The sequence below is a fragment of the Coffea arabica genome, chromosome 2e (genome assembly GCF_036785885.1).
Source record: "Coffea arabica cultivar ET-39 chromosome 2e, Coffea Arabica ET-39 HiFi, whole genome shotgun sequence".
In the NCBI taxonomy this organism is placed as follows: Eukaryota; Viridiplantae; Streptophyta; class Magnoliopsida; order Gentianales; family Rubiaceae; genus Coffea; species Coffea arabica.
In genome coordinates, this window is record NC_092313.1 from 987,404 (window position 1) to 1,001,365 (window position 13,962).

Sequence of the window (13,962 nt, forward strand, 5' to 3'; positions counted from 1 at the left end):
ACTTCAAAATATCCAAAAATTTACACACTTCAAAAAAATTTTTCTACAACTTTTACAGTAAGTTACAGTAAAATTTTAGACAAACACTTAAAAAACTCACTTGCTAAACGAGGCCATTATTCGGGATAATTCAGCAATCCAAACGCTATCTCTTCAGCATATCGAACCTGGCTGTCAAGTTTGTTGGGGGAAGGCAGGAAGGTTAAAAATAAATCTCTTCAGCATATTTAATAAAGTTCACCATTTTTATTTTTTTGTTGGGGAAAGCAAGCATTTGTTAATTGTTCTATTCACAATTCCTTTGTAACTCTTATTTTGCAGTGAATTACCCGGCTAGATAAAATACTACTACTATGTAACTAAGGGAAATTAATAAGGGTGTGTTTGGATTGCAATTTTCTAAAAAAAAAATTTACTATTTTTTTTATGAACATACTTTTTAATTAATTTTTTACCTCAAATATATCAAATTATTACAGTAATTTTTTTATAAAAAATTCAGAAAAATTCCACATTTCGTTGTTGAAGGTTCTCTCTCATTGGTCGCCGGGGAAATGGGGAAAAACAGGGAGAAGATCTGGACAAGGATACAAAAGTACTACTTAACGCCAATGTTCAACGTGAAAACAATCAAACATCCGGACAAGGATGTGCATCGAAACAAAAGACACAGCGCCACAATAAACCTTAATGAAGATGGATGCCTCCTCCTTCCACCACATTCGTCTTAACGTTTTCCTTCAAAAAAAAAAAAAAAAAAAACATTTGTCTTAACGTCCGAAAAGTCGATAACTTGAAAAATGATCCGACGGAGCTGGACCCACCGACCAACAAAGAGTTTCGTGTGGGTCCTTTTGCTTTTTCCCATCTCTCTATTTCTCCGAGTCCAGTCCACACATAAGCCTGTCTCTATCTTTTAAATAACACTTGCCATATTGCATAATGCTTGCCTACCAAACAAAACGCTTGTTATAGTAGGTCTTCATTGTGCTTTTGACGACATGATGTATTGCTTTGACAGAAAGTTGATCCGCAAGTCAAGCTGAATGGGCTAAGGAATACATTCTTGATTCTTCATAACCAGCTGTTTATCCATTTTAAATTATCAATCAAAAGAATAATAAGCAATGCTCCAACGCCATTATTCAACTCCATTTTCCCCCACACTATTATACATCTATAATGCTAATCCGCGCATTACAATTAATGATCTACAAGAAGCGCCTCTCATTATTAACCAGGATTAAGCTTCCAGATAAAGCAATCCCTTCCCCACCAATCTACAGATATTAGATACACCCAGGAAACCACCGGGGGGAACAGAAGGGGAAAAAGTCAAAAACAAAATAAAAACATCCATGTCACAATATGGGAGTGTTAGACTGATAGTGAGAGTATTATTTGGACACACACCCACTTACAGAATGTAAGAGAGTAAAAGGTGATGGAGCCATTCAACGGATGTGTATGACACCAAAAAATTTACACCATCTACTTTTTACAATCCAAACAGCTACTTTTTACAATAAGTTGTTACAGGCGGACTGCTACAGAAAAGTTTTTTTTTTTTTGGTGGGTTCTGGGGAGGATTGCAGCCCATTACATACGAAGTAACAAGAAGTCAATAGAACTTGAGCCAGAGAGAAGATAACAAAACTTTTATTCAGTTTTTTTTTTTCACCACTATAGAAGCACGGTTGCCTTTTGTTTGATCATCAAATCAAATGGCACTGAGCTATCCATTTAGTTTGCACGCGTTAATGAACTTCTGAACAGCACTGTCATCATTAAATCACAATGCCTTTCGATTTATCATGGTTGCCTTTTGTTTTCTCCACGACAGAAGCATGGTTGCCTTTTGTTTGATCATCAAATCAAATGGCTTTGAGCTATTCATTTAGGTTGCACACGTTAATGAACTTCTGAACAGCATTGTGATATTGGGTTCCCTGTGACAACAGAATGTGTACAAAACTACATGTGAGCAATGCTACTGGAGATCACTTCACTAAGCCACAGATGCTGAATGTTTTATCCACACAATTTAACTCAAATTTCAGCTTAAATATCAGTACTCATGCAATAAATGGAGGGTTATGGAAGCTCTGTATAACAGGAATTTCAGATGAAAAATGCTGTGCATTGAACCAATACTGGTATGATACTACTGACTAAAGATGGGTTCTAAACTCTATCCACAAGATTGCAACTCCATGCACATGCACATCCCGTCATGTTTTGGGAGCACTACAGCTACTAAAACCAAACGCAGCAGACACAGCTTCCAGCAAAGATGGAGCAGGAGGATATGGTATGAATTATACAATACACTATGCAATAGAGAAGTTTCTGCTTTAACCATAGAAAGGATCCAAATTAAGGAACAGCATCCTGAATCCATTGAAATGAACTCAGTGATCAAATTAAAACAAGTAAAGATGGCATTTTTGGCACAATGCAATGTACATGTATCTTCATTTGAAGGAAAGATAAAAAAAATAATAAACAATATCTTACAAACAAAAATTCCTTAATCAAGAAAATGCTGGAATGGAATCCACTGTTGCACTAACACACAAGACCTCCATAGAATCAGAACTTTGCAGGTTGATTGCTTCAAAGTTATGAAGTAGATCTTGACATAGATGAAAGAGATAATAAAACAAAAAAGAAGGGGAGCGCCCCCGCGCCCTGCGCGCCGGGGGGGGGGGATATGAGATGGAACCCAAAAAATGCATTTAAAAAAAAAATACCTCCCAGTAAAGTTGATTGCAGTCCACACACTGCCAAAACTCTAGATTCTTGTTAAACAAGCAGTTGGGAATCACTTGGAATCCTTTGGCAGCTTCCACAGCCTCTTCAGTTGTTAAGGGTTTTTGGATGAACTTCCCATTGCATTTAGTGCACCTTGACATTAGCTGATGCTCGCAAATTTTCAGTTGAAAAGTTTTGATTACCTGCAGTCAACCAATTTTCATTCTCCAGGAGATGGCACTAAAAATGTAACATTAACCTTGATGGGCGAACAATAAAAAAAATGAATATCAAAATTGTTGTTTCCTGTTGTTTGGATAAGAAGTAGGGTTGGGGAAAGCTGAATTATATTCCCAAAAAATGTTGGAGATCTACCTCAAGTAGCTGTTGATTTTTCAGAAGACTTTTGACCATGTATATTTGATGTTTTATCAGATAGTTATGTGTCAAAAGCTTCGCATCCCGAGTTAAAAGCACCCTCTTTTCCTTGTTTGCTTGGTCTATCAAATCCCTGAAAAAAAAAATGAAAAGCAGTTAAGGAACCGTGTCTCCATTTTCTGCTGCTGATACATACTCCAAAACTTCTTTTGAAAATCACCAAGATCGTTCATTGAACAATCACCTAGTTCCAGGATTCTTTGAATGCGGAATAGCAGCATCTATCCCAACGCAACGTAAATGCTTTGCTAAGCCTTCCACCTATGCATACAGGAGTACACACCAGGACCATCACGTACCATCATCTAGTTAACCTTAACAAAATCTAAGCAAAAAAGTTTCAGCTACTACAAATTGAAAAGAAGAACCTTTCCAACTCACCATCACATCACAGAGAAATTTGGGGCATCCATCACCACCCACTGAAAGATCCCATGGGGGAGGCCCTTGCCAATCATCAACACTTTGCACGAGTCTTTCTTTGTAAGTCATCCCTGCAGATGACCTTTTTCCTTTCTTCTTGGACATTTTAGGTTTCCTGTCAGAGTCCTTCAACAAAATTTTGTCACCATATTTTCTAGCAATACGCAAGAGGATGACATCCATTTCTTTGGTAAATCCACTTGATTTCTCAGAGGCTTTAGCCTCAATAGCAGGAATTCTACCTGGGAACTCAGACATAGTAGCTCGAATCACATTAGAAGCTTCAGAGACATTTTTCCTTAGGACCGTCTGACAACAATTAGAAATCTCAAGAATCTGCTTCAACCCAAGGTTAAAGTTCGATGACCTATGAAAAGAATTCCCTGCAACTAATAGCCCAATATATTAATACCAGATAACTAAGAAAGCATTGATACAGATAAGAAATCAAGAACATGAGATTTTTGTCTATACACAATTAAGAAAGCTCAATGAGAAAAATGATAATTTATCTGCGTTGAAATAAACGTCAATGGTTCATGCGTCCACACATCATATTAACAGTCAACAGACACTTGAAAGTAGCTATGCATTTAACTTCAAAGGTGACCTCTACATGATGAGATTAACCCAAGAATGTACAGTAGCGAATAGTCACATTAAGGGCGCCCAACCTTCTTTCTCAACCTTTGCTTGGAAGACATTAAATATATCAAGCAAACACTGAGCATCAGCAGCTGCATACGCTTTTTGCTCTTCGCTAAGAGGACGGTGCGACCAATCACTGCATTGAAGTTCCTAAAGCATATGCATCACACTATGTAAATTCCCGAAAATGCAATCAAACACAATAATAAAACTTGAGAATGGAGCCAATGGCAAAGCCGTTGGTAATGTTCGAACCTTTGAAAGTGAAACACCCAGCACTTCTTGGCAAATGGTTGCCAAGCTCTTGCTTTGTTTTGGTACCTTTCTTCCTGAAGATTGCTTGTGCTGTAGATGGCTGTACACACTTGTAATATCTAGAAAAGGCTCCACCTATTCTGACCAATTATCAGTGAAATGGTATCACAAATTATATCAACGCAAAAGGGTAACTGCAAGTCTGCAACATCGTTAATCTAACCTATTTCATCCTCTGAACTATGTTCTCTACCAAGAAAACAAGTAAAAGCCACGTACAATCCAGAAAAATAACAACAATGTCAGCCAAAAAAAATTCGCTATATAGCAGGAGCAATTTTGGTCCAAATAACGTGCATGAGAAAAATCCCACCCTTTTAAAAAGCATGTATTACCTTCATCAGCCAAAAATTGAAAAAATAAATGCATTACCTTGACCAGCCAAAAACTCAAACATAAAAGAGGTGAAAAGTATAGACAGAATTTGGAGGGGAAAGAGAAAAAGTACAATGAAAACCGTACTCACCCTATCGAAACCAGGATCGCAGCCTTGAGAACAGAAAGTGGACGATAAATATACCAAGTCTTGTTTGAACCTAAAACCTAATTTGAGAATATCATGGGATACAAATGCGTTGCTCAATAATTCGTAGATTGAGGGAAGAGGAAGTACGGATAGGTCGAGAAGGAAGACCGGCGACTCGTTGGAGTCCGGGAATAGTCGGCATGCGATTTGGAGGAGAGAGACCGTGGGAAAGGTGGATTGGCGGCTGCGGTGGGGCTTCCATTCGGCGTCGATTCCGACGACAGCGGAGTGAGTCAGACACCAACTCAGGTGGGTGAACTCGGGCGAATCGGTACAAGAGACCCAGTAAATACTGCTACTAGTAAGTTTCGGCTTTTCGCCCGTGGATTCCATTGATGACGGATCTTCCAAAGCAGACTGGACAGTAATACTGTAATAGGTAGGACTGTAGGAGCACTCCTGCCAACAATTACTAGTATTAAGAGTGATTTACAACATCTCCGGCCCTACCCAAACTACTCTTAATTGGTGGTTGTGGGCCGTTGAATCCGTTCGGCCTTGGGCCTTCTTCTTTTTTTATAATCGCTTTGTTATTTGCAATACCGGAGTTGAATATCTTCACAATTCTTTAGTGAATAGTGGTATCAAAGCCCTCGACAAGATTTCTGGTTCATTGGTTAATGAATTTAGAAGGAAATAAGTATTATAAAGAAGCATATAGACATTTTTAGAATTATCATCACGAACCTAAAGGTTTTACAAAATATTTGGCTCTATTTGGATCCACTAGTTTTTCAAAAATTAGTTTTTCAAATACTATAAAATTTTTTAAAAAGTACTCTAAAAAGTAGTCTAAATTTTTTAAAATATTCAAAAAATATCCTAAAATATATTTTTAAAATGCTACTATTCTTAAAATATTTCAAAATTTTTTAAAAAAATATTCTAAAATATACTCTAAAAACTCTGCCACAGTAAAATTTTTCAAAAACAGTTAATCCAAACGGAGCCTTAGGTATAGACAGTGAAAATAGACATAAGAGGGAAATTTGTTAATAGTAGTCCTAATTTGTTAGGAACAAATTACTATGTGCTAGACATATCTCTGTTGGAGTGCTTGGTGAATGAGCTCAAGGGATAGAATTTAAGAAACAATGAAGTAAGGGTAAAGGAAATTTGAATTCAAGGTTTCTAGTTTTTATGGTCTCAATCTTTAATTATTAAATCAAAATCTTTTCAACACTCATGCTTATAATTTGGTAAACTATCATACAAATCATTCAATGAAAATGAAAGTATTAGATATTGTCCCATAGCATTCTTCATTTATAGATTAAGTTTCAAATTTATTAACTTTTGATTAGAATAAAAACCTATTCCACTTCTAAACCAAACAAATAAGGGGCTGTTTGGTTAAAGGATTTGAAAATCACATAATGGCATAAACCCCTTATTTGTTGCTTCGGTTAAGCCTATTAGAATGTAATTTTTTGAATCATTTCTAAAAAATGGGACTTATCCCATTCCCGAACAAATTGGGAGGTTTTGGACAAAACTCTCAACTAATTCCCCCGGACAACATTTATGACGGACCTACCTATCACATACAAAACTCCTATACCCTCTCTTTCTCTCCATCATACGCCGCTTTTTTTGTTCTTATTTTTTATCAGTTTTCCTATCTCTTCTTCTTCATCATATAGTCCTCATCTGTAATCCAAAATCTCTTGAAAAAAAAAGATCTAAAGTAAATGTAAATAGATTAATAGTGGGCAAATATCTTCAGTGGGTAAATTATTCAACAAGATCTCCATGAGAAAGATCTCTAAAAAAAATTGAAAAAAACCCTCCACCCAAATTTCTCTTATAATTAATACTAAGGTAGAATTTACGATTTGAAAAAATTGCGGAAATGCTAACTGGAAAACAACCAATTCAGTCTCCATGACGGGATGACATGGTTGATCTCCCAAGGTGGGTCCAATCAGTTGTCAGGAAGGAATGGACAGCCGAAGTTTTTGATGTCGAGTTGATGAGGTTCCAAAATATTGAAGAAGAAATTATGCAAATGCTGCAAATAGCCATGGCATGTGTTGCCAAGGTGCCAGACATGCGACCAAACATGGATGAAGCAGTTAGGATGATTGAAGAGGTCCGACAATCTGACTTGGAGAATCGGCCATCTTCAGAAGAGAACAAATCCAAGGACTAAACTGTGCAGACCCCCTCTGACTTCTTGGAGGCTCTCATTGTTTACGTTTTTTGCGGTTTCCCGTTTGTTTTTTGAAAGGATACTCTGTTCTTATAATTGAGAAAAATCATAAAGAGTCGGTATTTTATTGGAAAATGAATTTATTTTTATTTTATCCGATAAATAAATTTGTTTATGAAAAAATGGGTACTCTGTTCTTATAATGGAGGAAATCCATAAAGAGCTGATTTTTTATGGGAAAGTGATACTTTACAAAAAGTGACCGCGATTTGGTTTATGAAATTACCTCAAACCAAAATTTAGAATGAATTTGTTTGTTTTGAAACCTTAAGGGAGTGTCAGAAACCTCAATAGAGGTTTTTGCAATTAACCATTTATTTTATAAGAATTGTTATACCATGGGTATATTTGAAATTTAATTGCATTTAATTCCGAAACACTCATTAAACCAAGTATCAGGAATTGGAATGATGCTAATTCCAATGTGTGAACCAAACTAGATATTGGAATGAAAAGTTTAATTCCAAAACCAGAGTCTATGATTCCATTTCAATTTTCGATTCTAATATGTGAAACAAGCACCTCTTAAGAAAAATAGGACCAAAACCCAAACTCAGGACGAGACTCATGATTCCGAAACCAAACACCTCCTAAATATAATATATATTACATATTAAATATAGTTATTATTATATATTATTATATTTAAAATAATAATTATTATAATTATATAACTTATTAATATTACATACATGTATATATTATAATTATATGCACATATAATATACATTTATAAATATACATATATATTATAAATATAATATTATATAATAATAATAAATTTATAATATATATTATATAAGTATAATTATATTTAACTAAATAATTATAATATATAATTATATAATACAATAACATCATTATTATAAGTTTGTAACTAATTAAATTAAATATTATATATATAATTAATTATAATTATACAAATGCTATAAAATAAATACATAATTATAATTATATAATAAATAAATATTAATTGTACTCATATTTTATATAAGTATAATGCATATTAATATTAGATATAGTAATTATTATATATTATTGTATTTAAAATAATAAATATAATTATAATTATAATTATACAATTTATTAATATTATATACATGTGTATATTATAATCATATGCACAAATAATATGCATTTATAAATATACATATATATTATAAATATATTATTATATAATATTAATAAATTTATAATATATATTATATGAATATAATTATATTTAACTAAATAATTATAATATATATTTATATAATGTACTAATATTATAATTATAATATATTATATATATGTATATATTATCATATATAATAAATATAAATATTAATTATATCATTGTATAATTATAATATGTAATTGGATTTGTTTCTTGGAATCAAACTTGGGAATCGGACAAAACCCACCAAAATACTTGGGAATGGAGAAACACCAAATTTTTAGAAATCATTCTAAGATTTCAATTCCCATTCCAGTGAACCAAACACCATTTATGGGGTTCATTCCATTCCCCGAATTCGATACCCTCTTACCAAACGCCCCCTTAGTTGACCCTTTCGTCCTTTTTCTAGTCTTTTGCTTCCTTTCTATAATACTCATTTGAGTAGGGCAATAATGTCATTGCATAATTGATTCCTTTAAAAGAGGGTGTTTGCCGTGATATTATGATTGTTCGCATTTATGGGTTTTGTAAGAGGTGCAAGAATATAATTATACAAGTAATAAATGCGTTCGAATGACTTATGACTTTTCTTATTCTCTCGAAGAAAATGTGAGATATGTTACTACTGCTAAGTTGCTAGTGTTACCTGCATTTGACACTAAATTTTTTTTTCCTATTTTTTTAGTATTAACTTTTCCTACACCGATAGTATATACACTGTTAGTGTTGGATGAATGACAACTATGTAAAATTTGAATTTAAAATTCAATTTTTGCACATATATCATGAATCAAACGGTGATAGTATATACACTATCGATGTATATAAAGATTTACTCTTTTTTTTTTATGACACTAAAGTGTTTCGTCCGTAGAGGGACATGAAAGTGATTCTCCAGGGTCCAAATTATCTCTAGTTGTAGGTGCAGTCTAGTAAATGATTCAGATTAAATCGCAACAACCTGATTTGAAACTATTCATTTTATTTATTTATTTTCCTAATTTTGAGATTGATAACCCAATTGGGTCGGACTGATATCGTCCACATCCATCAGACTATGTGGTTTAACTGAATCTTGATTAGGGTTGTCAACGGATCGGATTTGGATTCGGACCCAATAAATTTTGTTGGATTTGGATTGAAAAATAATCCAATACTCAAATTTGGATCCTGATCCGTTAACTCTAATAAAAAAAAAGGGTCGGATATAGAATATAGGATTCTGACCCGGATTCAAACAATATATTAATAATTATAAAATACAAATATTTCTAAATAAATTCTTTTACCAAATTAATAATTTAGTAATAATTTTATAGATTAATTTGTGGTCAGTTTTGAATTGAATATTGTGAATTATTTGTGATTTAGTTTTGTAATTTGATTTGTTTAAATTTGGAGATTGATTGTGTGATTGACTTTGAATTTAATTTCGGACCTTTTAGACCCGGACCTTTCGAACCTGGTTTCGAAACTCTAAAATCAAGATTCATCGGATATACGGGTCGAATTCGAATCTACTCAAAAAACGAATTTGGGCAAAAAATTTTCAAATTCGACCCGAACCCGAACCTGACATGCTCACACTACTAATCTTGATTCGTTTCTTCAAAGGCCGTCTTCAGGCATGGCGTTGGATCTTGGAAGGCATTTATTACAAGTAGAAACGTTAATAAAGCCCAAACCCAATAACCAAAGTGAATTGCGAATACGAAACGGTCAAGGAAGCAGTCCACCTCGGAACCTCCACAGTCCACACCCGGCCCACTGGCTGAAGGCTGATACCACAACTTCTCACCAGGTTGGCGCCAAGCACCATTTTCCCGCGAAACCAAATTCGCGCGCCAAATCATTTCCTTCCCGGTTCCTCAAATCTTCCAAAACCTCCGCTACGCCATCCTAAGTCCTAACCCTTATTTAATTGTCACTATTTCACGCTGCCTACGTAAACAACCCAAGAAGAAGGGAGCTGTGACTTGGGAGTGAAAACAATGGTTTCTTCAACAAGACTGGTGCTGAGGAAAAGGACCCAAGCTCCCATCCCAGTTTCCGTATTACCCGGATCTAAAAAGAGATCCAGATCAAAGAAAGGAGGAGCAGAAGAACAAGAAGATTACAGCAATGTGTGCTGCGAGAAATGTGGGTCTGGTGAGGATGCTGACGAGCTTCTGTTATGTGACAAATGTGATCGTGGGTTTCACCTATTTTGCCTCAGGCCTATCATCGCATCCGTCCCTAAACGCTCCTGGTTTTGTCCCTCTTGCTCCAATAACAAAAGGCTCACCAGTATGTCTTTTTTTTTCCCTATTAAAAGCTTATTTTTTTTGCAATATATGGAAGCAAATTCAAGCATTCATGCTATTTACTCAAGATGCCTACTTCCCTACTCCCCACCTTCCGGTTTCATCCCAATTAATAGATTCCTTAGATTCTGAAATTTGTATATCAGAGTTGCTGATAGCCTTTTCAAGTTGTACCAGACTTTCCATGTTTTGTTTTTGACGTTTAGTGGTAAGTATGGGATTCTGTCGACCGAGTTGCTTGTTTAGATCTCACCAGTTTCAAAGGGGTGGGGCTGGGGGGGTGGATGTTGGTCATTAGTTCATTAGCATTTGCCATCAGTGTGCTTGTAAAATCTGTAAAAGTTTCTTCTCCGGGCTGTCAAAAGCCAACTTTTTTTTTTGTTTTGGAAAATTATGCCCGTAGAAATGATATAAATCGATGATATACTACTTAATAAGTGAGCTAAAATTAAGAGCGAGTTTAAACCTGAGAATCTCAAAGTAGTCCTATTAGAAGTATAACCCATTTTGATTAGTGTTGTGCAAGTTTTTGCCACAATAATGTGTGTATTAGTTTCCATTAGCAAATGCTTTACAGACCATATAATCGGACATACTTACTCCTGCTCTGTCATGTATGTGCAGCTTTTCCTCTTGTACAAACGAAAATTGTAGATTTCTTTCGGATTCAGAGGTCTTCACTATCAGCTGAAGCACCTGGTCAAGGTACAACGCATCCCTATGTCCCGCAGGCGTAACCTCTCTTTTGTTCAGCGTCTGCTCTCTTCAAATGTTAATGAATATACTATTATTCGTTACTGTTTATACAATATTCTAGACGGCAGAAAGAGAAGAAAGCGCACTGGCAGCAGTTTAGTCATGTCAAAGAAAAGAAGGAAGCTGTTGCCTTTCAATCCCAGCGAGGATCCTGCAAGGAGATTGGAGCAAATGGCATCGCTGGCCACAGCATTGATAGCAACAGGGACAGAATTCAGTAATGAGCTCACTTACATGCCTGGGATGGCCCCAAGATCTGCCAATCTTGCTAAACATGAACGAGAAGGAATGCAGGTTGGATGTTTTAAATCAACTCTACTATGTTAGATAATTAGAACCCGTATGAACTTGTTATCAGCATTTAGAAATGGGTGCCTTTTTTCATTACACGGACGCAAGATATTAAAGCCAGCATGAAATTCGTAGTTTTGATAATGATGTCTCAAATATGCTTTTTGGTTAGCGTCTTTTGTTCTCCATCAGTGAAATTTTATAAGTCCGATGGATGTCTAATAGTAAGCAATCTGTAAACATGCTACTTGATTCAGTCTTATTTACATTAAAGACTGAAGCTTGAGTTGTGTACAAATATGAAACTTAGAATTTACAAATTGCAGGTTATATCCAAGGAAGATAGCCAGACCTTGAATTTGTGCAAGGCTATGATGCGAAGAGGGGAATGGCCTCCCCTTATGGTTGTGTTTGATTCTTTAGAAGGGTGAGTTTAGCGAGAATTTGATTGTCTTTCTACTGGAAACATATGCAACCAGGTTTTGCATTCTGGGAGATTTACACTCATTTGAGAAATTGATGATCTTAACAGATTCACCGTGGAAGCAGATAGATTTATAAGGGATTTGACAATCATTACGGAGTATGTTGGGGATGTTGATTACTTGAAAAATAGAGAAAACGATGAAGGTGATAGCATGATGACCCTTCTTTCTGCAGCCGATCCATCAAAAAGCCTCGTAATCTGTCCGGACAAGCGTAGTAATATTGCTCGCTTTATTAATGGCATCAACAATCACACACCGTACGTTTATTTCGCTATCTAACTCGTACTTCTTTCCTGAGCTCATTCTCTAGTCTCTAGGATATAATAAAATCAATGGCAATCAAATTATCAGCAGCCAGGCGCTTTATCTGCATTCTAGGATGTTTTAAAGCACCATATTAGATATAATGCTCGTTAAGTTTTGATGGCTAATTGATCTATTTAAAGATCACATAATTTAAACGGTTATCTTGCTTGCTCCGACTGTCAGAAACTCGGTGCATCGCCACAAGACATTAGAGACACTCAAGTATCAAACTTAACCCCTTTTCTTCTTCTTTTTTTTTTTTGGGGGGGGGGGGGTGTTGGGTATGAAAGGCATCCGCTGTTTATTGTTCAGGTCTACCTTGAAAAGTGCTGACAAGTATTTACGATCCTGTGATGCAGGGATGGCAAGAAGAAGCAGAATGTAAAATGCGTGAGATATGATGTGAATGGAGAGTGTCGGGTCTTACTGATTGCGAGCAGAGATATAGCAAAAGGGGAGAGGTTGTACTACGATTACAATGGCTACGAACATGAATACCCGACAGAGCACTTTGTCTGACTTCCCACCATCAACTGCTTTTCAACTCAACCTCCTCCCGTTCGTCTGATTTACTCAAGATGGAAATATGATGATTTTTCCAACCAAACATGCATCCAGTCACCAGTTAAATTGCGCAATCTTGCTTTTCAGATTTTTCAAAGAAGGAAGGGGACCGGCGATGAAGAAGATGAGGAAAAGGGGCGGTGAAAACGCACTTGGGTGAAAAGTGTGGAGCAGCGTTTACCGATCCCCCCCAGGGTGGGAAATGGTTACTTTAATAGACAGAAAATCTTTTTGCTGGGATGGAAGCTCGACTCTTTGTTTTGGTCTTCTCTTTTCTGTGCAAGTGCGCTCTTGCACAGGTTGAAGTGGCCGGCCTAAGTCTAGGACCTGGGTAGGTTTTGAAATTTTCCCTACTCAGGAATGAGCCAATATTATTGAGAGATTAGGAGAAGTCATGGGAGGATGCCGTGCGGTCCTAGTTCAGTTTGGCGGGGGGCAACTTTGATGAAGCGCGCAATTTTGCAGCAAAACATTCTGCTTCTGACAATCCATGGAATGGAAACAAAAAAATGTTAGGTGTCTGTCGCAAGATGTAGAGCAATGAAAATGTAGTTTAATTAAACAAATAAAACAACTGAAAAAACATACTCTAGTACTTCGAGAACACATATAATGTACTTCGACATGATAAAAACAACTGGAGCAGTATTGTTTCTGTTCTGTTATGATAATCAACAGCAAGGAACAAAAATCTCTTCAGTTTTTTATGTTTTGGGTAGTGCACAAAAGATGTTCTTTGTTTCCTAGTATAATGCATTGAAGATGAATGTGGATGTCCA

The 13,962-nt window shown here is 35.7% G+C and overlaps 2 protein-coding genes across 3 annotated transcripts; one reads left to right on the plus strand and one right to left on the minus strand.

Moving 5' to 3' along the window:
* Positions 1-1,359: 1,359 nt before the first annotated feature.
* LOC113729899 (uncharacterized) lies at positions 1,360-5,751 on the minus strand. Of its 2 annotated transcripts, none has more exons than XM_027254217.2 (8): positions 5,045-5,751; positions 4,519-4,653; positions 4,290-4,413; positions 3,574-3,998; positions 3,377-3,453; positions 3,130-3,265; positions 2,754-2,957; positions 1,360-1,949 (listed from the first exon to the last, which is right to left on the minus strand). In XM_027254217.2, the coding sequence occupies exons 1-8, from the start codon at positions 5,435-5,437 to the stop codon at positions 1,890-1,892; spliced, it is 1,554 nt and encodes a 517-aa protein (XP_027110018.1). In that variant the 5' UTR covers positions 5,438-5,751; the 3' UTR covers positions 1,360-1,889. The 2 variants fall into 2 exon arrangements, with proteins under 2 accessions (XP_027110018.1, XP_071934095.1); XM_072077994.1 differs by having other exon boundaries at positions 3,574-4,004; positions 5,045-5,749.
* A 4,628-nt stretch (positions 5,752-10,379) lies between these two features.
* Positions 10,380-13,962, plus strand: LOC113729901 (histone-lysine N-methyltransferase ATXR6-like). The gene is made up of 6 exons (XM_027254218.2): positions 10,380-10,761; positions 11,403-11,483; positions 11,596-11,828; positions 12,152-12,252; positions 12,358-12,570; positions 12,979-13,962. The coding sequence occupies exons 1-6, from the start codon at positions 10,467-10,469 to the stop codon at positions 13,136-13,138; spliced, it is 1,083 nt and encodes a 360-aa protein (XP_027110019.1). The 5' UTR covers positions 10,380-10,466; the 3' UTR covers positions 13,139-13,962.